This window comes from Apteryx rowi, unplaced genomic scaffold, assembly GCF_003343035.1.
Source record: "Apteryx rowi isolate R43461 unplaced genomic scaffold, aptRow1 scaffold_1320, whole genome shotgun sequence".
Lineage (NCBI taxonomy): Eukaryota > Metazoa > Chordata > Aves > Apterygiformes > Apterygidae > Apteryx > Apteryx rowi.
In genome coordinates, this window is record NW_020447554.1 from 28,175 (window position 1) to 43,899 (window position 15,725).

General features: G+C 42.7%; 1 protein-coding gene across 1 annotated transcript in view; it reads right to left on the bottom strand.

The window, feature by feature from the left end:
- Positions 1 to 15,725, bottom strand: part of AGPAT3 (1-acylglycerol-3-phosphate O-acyltransferase 3) — a 50,005-nt gene that overhangs the window by 13,097 nt on the left and 21,183 nt on the right. Inside the window, exon 2 of the mRNA XM_026056754.1 lies at positions 3,936 to 4,162. Within this exon, the coding sequence (XP_025912539.1) occupies positions 3,936 to 4,113 (178 nt within the window). The 5' untranslated portion in view covers positions 4,114 to 4,162. The remainder of the gene's footprint in view (positions 1 to 3,935; positions 4,163 to 15,725) is intronic.

Sequence of the window (15,725 nt, forward strand, 5' to 3'; positions counted from 1 at the left end):
CTCTTTTGAAAGCTAAGGACAGTCATTTTAAAGTACTAAGATTCTGGGAGATCATATCTGCAACTAGACTAAACTAAACTAAACATACTGCRCTACCCAAAGGCATGAGTCATCTGAAAAAGAGTTGACATGAGTAAGCCTGGAATATAGATTTTCCTTCATGAATTAAATATGTGAAGAAGTGTTCACTTTTAGTACAGAGTCTGACAGAAACCTCCAGCACCAATTTACCCCAGCATGGTCCTGGCAGGAGTGACAGAAGGAAGCGACGTCTCCCCCCTAACCAGGCAGTGCTGCCTTAGGGAACAGGCAGGCCCTCACGGGCAATTCTGTAAGGCGCCGTGATGTGCTCGCCGGCTGAACAGTACCCCTAAAGCAAGCCATTTGTTTCACAAATTAAAAACCAGATGTTTCTCAACTGCAACTGGCAAACTGGAGCAGAGTGCGGCACAGCACCATGAGGGCTGCAGGTCCCTCTGGCCCAGCTACCACCATCAGTACCACTGGCTGGCTGTTCCGCACTGTGGCAGGGGCAGCACATGCTCCATGAGACCTAGGTGGGATACATGAAGCAATGTGGACAAACTGTTTGCCTGGGGAAAGTATCAAAGTCGAAAAATAATCAACTTGGAAGGGACGTTTGGAGGTACCTAAATCCAGACCCCCCCAACTGACTGCTACATCAGTTGTGCAAAAACCGTCCCTAATGGGTGCTTGCTGTAAACAGTGGCTCTCAGCACAGAGACAACCCACCTAAGCACATGAACACACGTAAGTGTATATGTGCATGTGGGCAGAGCCATGCTGCTGCTTCTGGGGGAGYCCCAGCTTCTGGCTGGCTGTGCATTAGGTTGCGGTGGGTCAGGTTAGGAAGGCTAAAAGTTGGCTGGGGTGATGGGTGCTGCAGAAAGGCAGGATGGGACTTGTTGAGCTTCTGGTGCAAATCCTCTTTTTGCAGGAGGGATATGAACTGCAGACTTGTGCTCCAGTGGGGCTTGGTTGGGAGGTATGGCTTACCCCTGCTTCTGGGGCAGGGCAGCATGGGGAGAGAGCACAGGTGCACGTGGCCCAGAGAGAGGGTTCAGCTATCACAGCTAAAGAGGAGGAGTGGACACAAGAAGTTTGAGACCACTGGTCTGACTTGTCCTTAAGTATATGAATCACAGCCTCCCCAGATGATTGCAGCACTTCTTACTGTTACACAATGTTCAAGTCCAAACCATATCTGTCTTGCTGCCTTCCCCCCTCCCCCTGCAGCATTTGCCATGGACATTAGAGAGAGTTTATCTCCTTTTCCTTTGAAGCCATACTTTACATATTTGAGATGAGATATAGTAAGTGTAAAGCCTTGTTTTCTCTAGACCACAGTATATGTACCCACACACGCACACCTGTGTATCTATTCCTGTGCACACATTCCTCTGCCAGGCTGGCAGAGCAGCTTTTGTTACAGGAAAAACTACTGTAAGCAGAGCTCTTGCACGAAAACTATCAGCCAAAAAATAAACATTTTGAAATAAGTGACCAAAATGTAGCTTCTGGAATAGAATACCAAACTATAGAGTCACAGCCAAAAGGCTTCCATGTAATAGAATACATTTTATTATGAATGGCAACACTTGAACCACTACATTTACAGGGCTTACTTATTTTGTTATAAATCACAATTGGAGTGCATGTTCTGTCAGCGCTTCCATTACAGGCCATCATCACTGTTCTAGCCCATGTAACACATTAATTTTCATCATTTAATTTCTCACTCATTTAATTTATAGAGTAGGCTATACACAAGGGGTTATTCTAGGTGCAATCCAATTATCTGCTCGACTTTTCTGAATCTTTTTGAAAAACAGCGTAGGGTACTTTCAGTGTATACAGCAGATAGACAACAGCATTTAAAACATGATCTCTGTACACACAGTGCTAACTTGGAGAAATCAAGAGTCTGAACCTACAAACCTTACAGGTACAAGCAGCACATATCTTCAGAAAAGCCAGACTATTTGTGCAACATTAGTTTTCAGGATAAGATCAGGTTGTAAGTTATTAAAAGGACATTAAGGATTACTTACAAGCAAAATAAACAAACAAGAAAATCACACACACCTCCACGTCCCCCTCAACCATGCTAGCTTTAGTTATATATACATTTTTYCATTACAAAACCTTTTCTCCTGACAGTTTGCCTGCCATTCTCTACTCAATTTCCTTTCTCCTGTGCTTCTTAGACAGCAGTCTGAATAGGTGGGATAAAAAGCACAGGAAGGACGAGGACAACAAGCTTAACAAGCAACTGAGCTAGATACTTCAAAGAATTTTTGTTGGTAGTACTTCACATCAATGATTTAAAAATAGGGGTGCCTGTTAGTGGACTGCTCAACTGTAACTTAAGCACTCGTTTACTTGAAGTGCTCAGCAACTCCCACTAAATAAGTGGTCATGTACATTGGGAGGAAATGGAGAATGGAAATGAAATAGATGATTCACCACTGAAATAGGAAGTGACATCTGGRTTAAGGAGCCTTTTAAACACTCATTTCAGAAATCCAATGTCCTCTTAAGCTGTATGAGGAGAAAAAAATTCATCCACAGGGAAGAAGTTTTGTGAAGGTCTGGAAGAGGAGAGTAGAGCAGCCCCACTCACTGGATCTGTCACACAGGCAGAAGAAAATTGTTCACAAGAGGATACACAGACGTCATAGACACCACAGGGTATAAAAGGGCTCTGAAGTTGTCACACCATCCAGCTATAAAGGCATCTGCATTAGGTACTTAAAGACAGACATCTCTCTTCAGAGGCCACACAGTCAACTTGAGCTCCCAAACAAGTGGTCAGCATAGCACCTACGCTAAATACCTGAAGTAGTCTCTGAATTCCTCCTTCCTCTTCACATCACTTAACACAGGCTCTGACACAGGATGAAAATGGTATTGAGACAGAATCGGCAATTTCCTACCAATCAAGACACAGTGTGTGGGGAGAAAGGGGCAGCTTTACTTCGCACTTCTTTTAAATAACAAAGTCACAGTATGCATCAGTAACATGACTTTGTTTTCGTAGTATTTCAGAAAAGATGGTTGCTTTGGACTTCTCTGAAAAAGCCTGCTACTAACTTATTAGTTCTCTAACTCTTTTGTGTGTGGTAGTAAATATGTACACATGCGTACACACACACACTCAAACATATAATAAAGAATCACAGAATAGTTGGAGTTGGAAGGGACCTCTGAAGATCATCTGGTCCGGCCAACACTGCTCAAGCTGGRTCAGCTAGAGCAAGTTGCCCAGGACCATGTCCTGTCAGTTGCTGAGTATCTCCAAGGATGGAGATTCCACAACCTCTCTGGGTAGCCTGCTCCAGTGTTCAACCACCATTGCAGTGAAAAAGTGTTTTCTTGTGTTCAAGTGGAATTTCCTGTGTTTCAGTTTGTGCTCTTTGCCTCTTGTCCTGTCACTGGGCACCACTGAGAGAAGTCTGTCCCTGTCCTCTTGACACCCTCCTATCAGATGTTTATACCCATTGATAAGATACCCCAAACCTTCTCCAGGCTAAACAGCCCCAGCTCCCTCAGCCTCTCCTCATATGAAAGATGCTCCAGGCCCTTAATCAGCTTTGTGGCCCTTCTCTGGACTCGCTCCAGTAGCTCCATGTCTCTCTTATACTGGGGAGCCCAAAACCGGACCCAGCACTCCAGGTGTGGCCTCACCAGGGCTGAGGAGAGGGGAAGGATCACCTCCCTCAACCTGCTGGCAATGCTCTGCCTAATGCGGCCCAGGATACCATTGGCCTTCCTTGCCACAAGGGTGCATTGATGGCTCATGTTCAAATATATATATAAACATGAACATATATAAATATATTTATTTATTTTTGCATTTAAGAAACACTCCCCTCCCTCCCTCAAGACCTCACATCCCCTTGAAGCATACTCACGGCTCCAAAGTGAATAGGCAAGGCGACAGTTTACTCGTCGATAAAACTGCTTGTTTATGGGCCAGAGGACTAGTGTGCATAGTTGAATGAAGTTAATGATTAGTCCACTCACAACAAAAACAAACCCAATGAGGAGATGAACTATGAACTGGGTCTTCAGAAAGGCAATGAAGCCCATGATAACCACTCAGAAGCGCTTGCAAGGGCCGTCACTCAGAATAACTGTCCTGAAAAAGAAAGAAAAAAATCTATTTGAGACTGGATTTACAAGCCCTGAGGAGGCAAGGTGGGAGCGTTGAAACAGTCCATGCAACTTCAGCARCAGGAACCCAACCCAATAACACTCTGCTTTTCAGGCCTGCTTCATTCAGGTCTTCACACAATAAATTGTTGATGGTACAAACCACTTTCAAAAATAGGAAAGAATCATTATTTACAATTCACAGTCCACCAAGAAGATTACTGCTTGCTGAAGATGAATCTCACACCTCTCTTTAAACAAAGTTTATATAACTGGACTTATGGCTGGGAGAAACACAGACCTGTGCATTTGCACCAGATCAGTCAAGCCACAATCAGTAAACAAGCTGCACTATGGCTGCAGTACTTCCAATACTGCTTAGTCCTACCCCTGAACTGTCCCTGTGCACCCCAACACACGGCCCATTGAGCCTCTGGAGCTGTGCAAATGTAGTGACTCCTTCAGCCTGCTGTCAAAGCCGCTGCTCTATACACTTCTTCTGAACAAGCACTGAGGAAGGGCTGCTGGGGGCTACAGAGACTTTGTTATACATTTGCTTGAGCTAGAATAGCACAGCGGTCCATCTGCAGAGCAGGTTCTCCATCCTGCAGCAAATTTCATAATGAAAGAGCAGTGGTGGTCCCAGGGAGCATCATTCTGGTAAACTAAGGCATGGAAATGGAAACAAGCTATTTCCAGGTTCAAAACCCATGGCTGCAGCAAACCTCCCACTTTCTCAGGCCACAGCTCCATGACCAAATAGATCAGTCAGTGTGAAAATAAAGTAAAATAATAATAATAAAAAACCTCTGGCTATACAGCGGTACAAATTTGATCTAGAAAGGGCTTTGGCACAGAATCTTATTTTCAATGTATTATCCAGAGCACTTAACTCTGAGTATGTTCCTTATTTACACCAGGTGCAGATGGAGGGTGATATATGATTCAGCATAAAGTCAGAGGAGCTTAAACAGACAACATCTGATCCAATATAAATCCTGCCAGTGCAAAGTTAACCCMAAAAATGTTTTAAACGAGCCATCAGATTGATTTTATTCCAGACAATGCATTATTTGGCACTGGCCTTTTTGACACGTTTGGTAATAGAAGCCCTAAAACTAGATTTACTATACAGTCAAACCACAGTCTCAATATCTCACACAAAATAAAGGCATGACCCTAATCTTGGCCAAAGTTTGCTGAAAGAATTAATGTCCCGCTTTTGCAAGTGTTACAAATGACCAAAACAACCAGCAGATGGGAATGAATACTTTTGAGAAGTCAAGCATCTGAAAGTGATTTAGAAGTTCCCAATGCCTGAAAAAAATAAAAGTACCTGCCAGCTGTGAGGAACCAAACTATCTTCATTTGCCACCTGTTTACATTATGGTACTATTTATAAAACTCAACAGCAATTTTACTTGGAAAAGCTTTTTTTCTACTGTATCTCCCCTACCAGTCAGATACTGCCTTTCAAGCCATAGAACGTCTCACTGTCTTTTGCACAATTAAAATCTATTTTTATCAGTAGTAATCTAACCACTTCAGATGCATGTTACAGATGGGAAAAAATATATATTTTGTTTTAACATAGCAACTATTGTGCCCATCACAGAAAGCAAAGCAAGTTGAATAAGCTCCTATTAAGCTTATGGTGAATAATCTAAATTGTCCCAGTGTTCTCCTGTAAGAAAGATAGACAAAGTTTCTTCTGCTAATAAACTCCTCCAAAACCAGCTGTCGGGAAGCAGAGAATCATGTTTAAAAAGAAACAAGTGGAGCCCTCCTTTCCCTGACCCTGCACTGAAGGGCTGCAGAGTACAGGTGCCTGAAGCAGCCCAAACATGGCAGCAGTGCTCACACAGGCCCTGCAGGAGGTAGCTGTGCCACTCACTTTCCCACTCCCTAGCACAGCCACAGATGCATTTGCCTTTTCACTAGGATGTTCTTCAAGTCATTGCATTAGCTACTGTCAAACATAAGCACCAACTTCCTCACTTCCAAGAGTGGAGTCATTCTTCATCTGTTCTCTCTCAAAAACACTACAAACCAAAAAAGACCAAYTTCCCCCTCTCTCCAGACAACTGTTTCTAGAAACCCCACTTGTATTCCGTAGAGCCATATGCAGCCAGCTGTGCTGATGACTGTGTCTATCATAATTATTAGAATAGTAATTACTACCTTTTAACCCACAACTTGGCCCCTTTTTGACAAGGGCCAAAAGCACATACAAATATCATGAGGAGGTAGAAATTTCAAGTATTATCCTCAGAGGTTCCTACCTAGCAAAATGGTTTGGCTCTACTTCCATATCTTTGCTTTGAAGAAGTCTGGAGCACTCCAGTATTTGTCACTCCAACTAAGGAGGACTTGGCTGTATTACAGACCCAAAAGGGCACATCCAGTTCTACCGAACGGAAAGCTGGGGACATTGCAGTGCGTTACTTCTCTGGCTTCATTACTTGTGGAAGGCAGGATTTACTGCTCTGGCGCCAGTGCCCTGCCCTGTGCTCTGGGCACAGTTTCATGCTGGCGGGCCTCCAGTGCAATGCTGCACAGCTCTCAACAGGGTGGCAGCGCAGCTGCTTCATGAGCCTGCACCTGTGTTCACTGCACCCCCAAGAATTTAGGGACCACAAGTCTTGCGAATATTACTGCAGCATGACGAGAGAACAGCAGCCAAAACATAGCTGGTTCCTCTCCAGCACCTTTAGGGGACAGCGTCTGCCCAATAGCTTTRTAAGGCACAGCTATTTTACTTCAACTTCCTCTTAAAATGGACAAGGATCAACAAAATTTGATAAATCCTGTTGCCCAGTACCTCTGGTTTCAATGTTGGGACACAGAATCTGCACTAGTGTCCCTTTCGCCAATCCCTCACTGAACTGCATTTGATTTTTAAGATAATTAAAAGTTAATCTTATCCTAGAAATTCTTTACTTTTCAGCATTCCTGCCCACGTAGGGCAACCAGGCAATTTGGGGACAGACCAACAGGCAAAGGGTAGTCAGCAGGCTGTTTTGCTGAATTCCACAGTCAGGCTGCAGAAAGGACAGGGAAATCAGTATTTGCTGGGGATGAGAAGCCAGGCTTCTGCATCTCTTTGACACATATATTAAGAACAGCTAAGTGTCTATGAAGTAAACATCTGCCTTAGCTTAAGTCAGCAAGTCTTAGCACTATTCACTTTYTCTTTTTTGAAGTACACCCATATCATGGACGCATTGATAGACTTGCTGGTAAAGTCTCTTCCTCCCCTCTTTTCCCAAAGTATCTTGTAGCTTCACAACACTGACCTTTCACCAAAAAAAACCCTTTTTTTTCCTGTACAGCTGCACTAGGAACTGCCTGCATCTCCAGTACTCTCCCCTTCACCTCCAGTACTCTCCCCTTCACCTCCTCGCACAGCGCCTACCTTTCACAGTCATGCTGCAGGACAGCTCTAATGTAAAGCCCAGCTCAAACCAAATGGCTTATTTCCATTGCAGTTTAGTGCCACATCTTGCGGGGTCATTTTACTTTCCTAACGTCATGAGTCCACTCCTCATAATATTAATCTTTATCTTCTCCAAAGAGAAAGTTTTTAATTGCTTTGTATCCTTCTGAGGTCCATCCCTTATTTATACACCTCTCCTCAGCCCTCTCCATGGTTACGTTACGGAAATTCTTCTAATCCATGGCTTGGCTGTTACTCTTCTGGATCTTGATTGAATGCTTGTGATGGCATTAGCACATYTGGGTAAGCTATCACTGCTCAGCTGAGTTGTACTTTTAGCTACACAGAGGCATCTAATGCATGGAACTGGAAAATGAAAAAGGGTTACTTTAACTTATGCAACTACATTCAGTGATATTTAAGTACCTTCGGTTACCTTCTATTACTAAATGTGTTTATAGGGCATGGTTTAAGATGTTATCTGAACAGGCTTCATCACCCTTCTGCCAAAAAGAAGTGCATCACAGAAGTGGGATGAGAAACCCAAAACAGCTGTCACTTAAAAGGCAAGGAGTTCTGTGAGTGGCAGATCTCATACAGTTTTCTTTGCTATGGAGCTGAGTCTTTAGGCTGCACATTCACACAGATTCTCCAGCATCCAAAAGGCACCACGTGCTTCCAACAACCTGTCTCTCAGTAGAAGTGGTAATACTGTTTTTCTTTTACCCAGCTTTCATGAAGCTCCTAATGATTAAACTGCTTTGAGGCTTCTACTTCTCTGTTAAATGTGGTTGAAATTTGCCACCAAGTTCAAAAGCTATTAGGAGACAGAATAACAAAGAACATGATTTCACTTYATTTTATTAAGAAATTAGGTTAAAAACAGAGGCAGCATATGCACTAAGCATATTACAGCCATTTCATGAAATATATATCTATTTATGAACTCAAGAGGAAAAATTAAGCCRTTAATTCCATATGTGTATATTTCCAGCTCTAACCCTGTTTTCTTTTTATTCATTTATTCCTATCATGTGTGTGGAATCCTCTGAAGTTCATAAAGCTTGCATGAACATGAGCACGAAATTAGAATTTGGTCTACTGATTGTAATATTCCAACCCAGTGACAGTTAATGTGCTTGACAACAACAAAAAACTGCTGCAGCCAGTATTACATCTTTAGACTTTTGGCCTCAGTTTTTCTGAGCATGCTACTTCAGTTTTCCAATTGTTTCCGCTCTACTGTAACATATTTATCTCCACTTACGAAATTAATTACCAACATCCTTTGCTCTGAATGTGATGCCCCTCACCCTAAATTCTGGTACTATCTTACCTACTTCAGTAACATTTTTGCTAGTTGAGGAATTAAGAGTGAAACCATTATGATACTAAATTCTACCACTTGCCATCATATTTTATCATACATTCACATTAAAAATCCTGCTTATCATAAATTTCTAAAATTAAAGTATATGGAAGAAGAGCTTAAGCCAAACTCAGGTCACAAAGATGCAAATTCGTTTCTGAGTTGTGAAGACTAGGAATAGGACCTCCAATAGAATAATTGTTATTGAATCACTATCACAAAATTAGACAAGAATTTCTTCCTTGAAATTTTGTCAGTCATACCTTTGAAACAGCACCAGAGCTAGTTTCTAAAGAGGTTCAGTAGTAGAAGATTATCAACTAACTGTCTCAAATATCTTCGCTATTTTGGTCTTGATCCAAAGCCCATTAAATGATAGAAACTTCTACTAATATCAATAGGCTTGGCTCAAAATATTAAGAGATCTATGATGAGATTAATCTGACTATTCTTATCAAAATAGGAAGTCTTTTGCTTGGCTCATCATCCTAATGAGATGCAGATACTTCAAGTTAAAAAAAAAAAAGTCAGCTGTGCACATTGGTCTGGCATTCGTTGACATTTAATGAGCATGCAGAATGAGAAGTCCTGAGATATTATTTCATTTTATTCTGCTATAGGTAAACTAAAACATAGGTGTTGCTAACTTCAGGCATGATGTGATGGTCACTAGGAACAATGACAACCAAATTAGAGCAACAAAACTTTTCATGAACATGCAAAACTCTTAGGAGAGCAAAAAGCAAACCATGTGAGGAGCACACGCCCTCGAACACCAGTCCCTGTTCATGCCTCCTCTACTCTTTATATGTTTTTAATTATATTATGAGATTATAAATTTACCAATTAAACTTCATGAGAAAGTAAGTTATTAAATAAAGTATGGATGTGAATAATTTATGGCTGAGTACTGGTGAGCACCATTGGGGCATAACTATAAACTCATCCTTTTATTCCATGAATCTTGTGCTAAGAAATCACCTGGCTGTGGGGCAGCCTTTATATGCACAGAAGATCTACAGCCATAGCTGCAGCACAGCTGAACAACCTGCAACCTCCTCTCCCCTATGAAGAGCCTCCAAAAGAAGTCCATACCCTACTGGGACTTTAGCCACGGGCTCTCCCTTCTGCTTTCAAAACTTGAGGCAACTTCCTATCAAAGATGTGGGCTGCTCTAAAAATTAGGATAACCAGCTGTGTAACTTGTATTTTGTAGATAGAGAATCACAGAATATGTGAACAACGCACAGAAAAAAATTCAAACAACTTGATGGAACTGCTTTACAAGGGGATAAAACAGCACTTGAGACTACACATCACTGCACTTGAGGGGCAGTTTTCCCTCTCTTCCCTCTTCTAAATGAAGTATTACAGACATGATTAAGCCTCCTTGCTAGCAGCAGAGTACTGCGCTTACACCTCTGCTAGAGGTGTAGGTTTATTTTTCTAACTTGTTGCTACAATATTACAAATAAACACACAAGTGATATTACAATGGCTATTTTCCAAATTTAATTTTAACTATTTCCTTTCTACCGTGCTAAGTGCGTGCACACACACACACACAAAATTAGCATGAGTACACAAATTCCAGTTCTGCTTAACATACATACTCAGCTAATTCAGCCTCTACTTAAATAAATGCATCAGGTAGCTGAAATGAAACCTGACTTGCTGAGAAATCTGCTGACCACAAGACAACCAACTCAAGGAAGAACTGCTCTCTCATTTCAGGCTTGTCTTTATCTACAAAGAAAACACTGGTATTTTTGTAATAATTTTCTGTTTATGACAGGAAAACTGGAGTGATTCTGTTGCAAGTTCAGTGGGTAAAACCAGCCCAACAAAACAACTTCCATATCTGAGCTGAATATCACTGTGAACTACAGTGACATCACTTTTTCCATGGTACAGTTTYGCAGCAATTGCAAGACACTGGAACATCACAGGATTCTCCATTTTACTTTCCTATAAAGGAGTTCCGCTATTTCAAGATTTGGTTGTGCATGTGTGTACCTTGTCTATCTTATTCCTAACATATTGCTGAAATATAAATAAGACAGTACTCCAAGTTTTTATCTTTAATGGAAGGAGAAAATTGAACAATTAGGGGCAAAAAAATAAGAGCTATCCAGTTCCAAAAGAAACTGTTCTTGAAGAAGCCTCACTGCAGCACTGCTAAGCTAAACTGCAAGTTAACACATGTATTGGAGCACAGCTTCCCCACTGAGAGGTGCTGCTCACCAGTCGCATGGGAGAACAATATGGCAGTCCCATATCCCTCCTGAGTGCTGACCACTATTAGTGTGGGCTATAGGGGCTATATGCTTGCCTTTCCCTGCAGCACTACAGAAGTCAACCTCTAAAACACCACTTCATRGGAAGAGTTGACCAGGCAGTCTTTGCTGCAGTCAAGCACGGAGATGGAAGAAATCAACTCAAAGCAAGGAGCATTCATGTTCTCAGCAGCTTTCRGGCATGGCAAGGGGCACAGAGGGAATGGACATTGGTGGGTTTTACGCTGAGGGTGGTGGTGGTGCAAGTCCACAATTTAAAAGAGAGAAAAAGCAAAAGCAGCTAAATATCAGTACATGACAAGACATTTTATGCTAAAATGCACCAGAAAAAAAGAGATAAACAGGGATAATTAACAACTTAACAAGTTTCCCGAGTTCCTCATGGCAGGACTCCTCAAGGTTACCACTCTGGAGAGGCAGTTAAAAGCAATTCAGTCAGCAAATGGCTGTTAAACACCTTCAGCAAGCTCTATTCCACCACTCTTGCTCCCTCTTTTGGGAGCTGTAAACCCTTTTCTTTGTAGGTGGCTATTCTTCACCCTTTGCCTCTTTAGCTAAACCCAGAAGTTCCTGCCCCCATCAAGAGAGAAGCGGGTGCTAATCCTTGCTAGCTCCCCTGCCCCTACTCCTTCACTGGCATTATATTTTCCTTTTTGTTATACATACCAGCAACTTCCCGGGTCTGTGAAAGAGCCGCTGCGYGCCACAGAGGATTTATACCATTCAACCTTTGTACACATTGTTACTGGCATAGCCTGCCCATCTGGTATTCAGTCTGTACATCAACACCGAGCTCTGAAAAATGCTTGTCAGGTTTCCAGTTTTCACAGGCATTGAGGGCAAAAGCAGGCTGGAAGAAGCTCTTGGACAACTTAGCACACCAGCAGATCTCGCAGTTCCACTCCGGCTCTCTAGAGGAGAGCCAAATATTTTCTGTCCTGCTAACTGCCCTCTGCAATATGACTCTGAGTGCAACGGTAAGGTGTTCTGCCCAATTTCAAGTGCAGCAGATGACAGGCAATACTGGGATGTGACACTTGCCAAGCAGTACTGGGAYGTGATTTCTCCCATGCCCCTGGTGCTAAACGGTCCCTTTCTTTTCCCAGCTGGTTTCTCTCATCAGTGAGATCCAAGAAAGGACTTCAGCAGCATCTTCTCTGTTCAACAGAATTAAAAAATATGTATATGAAATTTATACATTGTGTGTAGGGGTAAAGAGATGCACAATCAGATACTTGTGAGAGCCAACAGCTAGGTGGAGCTTACTGCACAGCTTGGCAGCAGTTCACACACCTTTCAACCACCACACTTGCAATGAACAAAACTGCCACAGCACCACAAAACAGTTGAGCAGTTTTGAACAGTTGCCAAAAAAAAAAAAATACCAACAAACCTCTAGTAACCACCGTATTTGCATGCTTCTGACTTGCTCTCGAAGTTACACTGCAGGCATAGGAAATCTTTTGCTTACTGACAACATACAGCTTCAGGACGCCGCAGACACAGGGCACCTCTACAGATACCTATACACTACCTGCATGCTCGTTTGGTTCAKGCTCCCTGCTGCTGCCAGGTGAACCCATCTGAGCCGCCGCTTATGAGCTGGGGTACAAGTGCCACAGCAACGTGGCTTTAAGGTTTCTAGATCTGAGCTGGCCAAGCTGGAGGTGGACAGAGTGGGGCAACAGCACACAGCTGCCCATAAAGATCTGCTCTAATGCACGCCCCTGCCACCTCCTCCTCAAATTGTGGGAGCAATGGAGACACCTCTTCACAGTGTAGGGATAGAGGAAAGGACATGAAATGCTTCCCCACTCCACAGCAGCAGAATTAAGGGACTGGAAACACCCATGCCCATCCCAACAGTTGGGACTGGAAAACCTCCATTTTACCCTGTGGCAGAGGACCCCAGACCTCTAGACAAGGCCCTGGGAGGCAATACACTTCTCCCCGAAGGAGGGTGGTGGTGGGGATGGCCTGTTTTAGCCAGGTGGCCAGGCAGGGACTTGGAACACTACTCCTCCACCCCATAGGTGAGCCAAGGAAACCTTCCTGCAGCTGGCAGGACCTGGGGGAGGAGAGCTACCCCCCCAAAACCCGCATTAACCCCATCATGGTGGCAGGCAAGACCTGACACCATGCCAATGCCATCAGAGGCCCGTGAGGCCTTTGCCTTCACCAGAGCCCTGCAGGCTCTCAGCCCAGGATGGGCCAGTGCCCRCGGCAGGGAGCACAGAGGATGGTGGCACGGTGGCACATCCCCCATGGGGAAGAACCACGGCTGTGCTGACATTTCTCCACATCTCAAAGGTCCAGGGCAGCACCATTACCTCTGCATTCAGGCCACGCAGCTTGTGACGCAATGGCCCTGCGGCCGAGGATGGGAGGAAGGTGGCAGGAGCCCTCCACTCCCTCTCCAATGGGAAGGGACTAGGAAGCACTCGGACACCTTCCACCGCCCCGYGAACACCAGCAGGGGATGGTGCTGTGCCACAAGCCATGCCCAGGGACACAGGYCAGCGCATATATCTAGCGCAGGACACACCAGCGGTTTGCAGGATAGCTGTTGTAGGTCTGAGAGCATTTTATTTTAATCCAGTCGTCACGCTAGTGTTTGGAATGAAATGGTCCCTACATAATTACTACCGTAACAAGAGAGAAGCGTGGGAACTGGCAGCAAGGAGAGCACGTACTCCRCAATTTACAATTTATGCCAAAAGATTGGGCTGGCCATAACAAATGTGCTTATGGAGTTGGCTCATTACATGCCCTGTCACACCGCGATATGCACCTATGCATTGCTACAGAGTACTTGCGATCCCTCCAATCCATGGTAAAATTTTCATTTTGACAGAAGCATGAATTTTCCTTTTTTTCAGGCAGTGTAGCAAGAATAACAAAGCTCTTTCCTCTCCACAAAAGTAATCGATGCCATCTGAATTCTTCTGGTGAGCCAAAGCATAGATTATCAAATACAAAATAACAGGAAAGTTAAAATAAACATTGAATATATTTTTTTCCAAGAAGGACACAGATGAAAAGCAGCAATTCTGCTCAATTTTTAAATAGCTTGGAACTGATTCTTGCCCTGCATTTAACTTCACAAATGCTAAAGTTGTTATACCTGTTACAGATCATCAGCTTCTCCTACTTTCAATCTTTCTGCAGTTTTAACATTTATCTTTACTGCTCACAAATACCTTGAATATGGGGGAGACACTGTTCCACTGACCAGTAATGCTGGTGTCACAGTTCTCATTGCTACGACAATACAGAAGGGCTCTGAGAAAACCAGTTAAAGCATAGAACACTGCCCCATGCTCAAAACCACAAACACCAAGCTCATCCCTACTGAGTACTGCTTAGATTTGTATAAAAAATGTAAATATATATATATGATATATATGTAGACACAAGCATACATAGACACAATACATACACACACATATTTCGAGACAGAAATAGAACCCAGATTTTTAGTTTGTTTTCTAAAAAAAAAAATCAAATTGCTTAAAATTAAATATGAAATGGCACTTTTATTATTTTGAAGAGCTCAGGATTTTCACCCTCACCTGATTTGAGGTCAAGTCAAGATTTAAACACCAGGAAATCATATTCTGCATTTAGCAGCTCTATTATTTTCAGCCTTTCCTATGGCGCAAATGCTGATGCTGACATTTTCCCCTCAAATGTAAGCATTTTCAATTCCTGTTGTGAAGAAGGACTTTTTGCCTTAATTACTTTTGGTTTTGATAGAGCTAGCAGGTGTAGAGAGGCTATTTTCTTCATTTGTACTAGTTAACTCAAAGTGGAGAATCCAACTGAGAGCTGAAAAAGCAAAGAGCCTCTTGCTCTTCTAAATAAAATAAATAAATAATAATAAAAAAAAATCACAGGTGGGAGTGAATGACATCTCTGAATTTTAAATGGGGTCAGACTTTCCATGGTACTGAAGCCCTGTTTTTTGTCTGTTCTCAAAGTGAACGTGGTCTGGCTGCAGCTATTCTTTTTAGTAGAAAGAATTGCTGTCCAGAGTGTATTTTTTAAGAGTAATTCAATATCTTTCCGAAGACTTTCATTTGTTATGCAGTTACTGGGCTAGATAGCTTGTCTGTACAGGTGCAAATGCATTTTTATGAATACAAAAATCTGAAACTACAATAACTATGATTGGTACCATAAAGAAGGATTTGGTCACATTTATGTCTAGATGCTTAAAAAGTGCTCCTGTCAGCATCAAAAGAATGCTATGGGGAAAACGTATTTAAAAAAATGGGGAAAACAGGTATTTAAAGAATAACACATTCATAAATGTTTGTCACTACCGTGACTCCTACCATGCTTTCTAACTCGAGATTGACTTCTATTTTGTATCCTGTACTAAGACTCCCATGAGGTCCCATACTCTGAAGTTCCATCAGCCAAATCCTAGACCAGCTGCAAGACC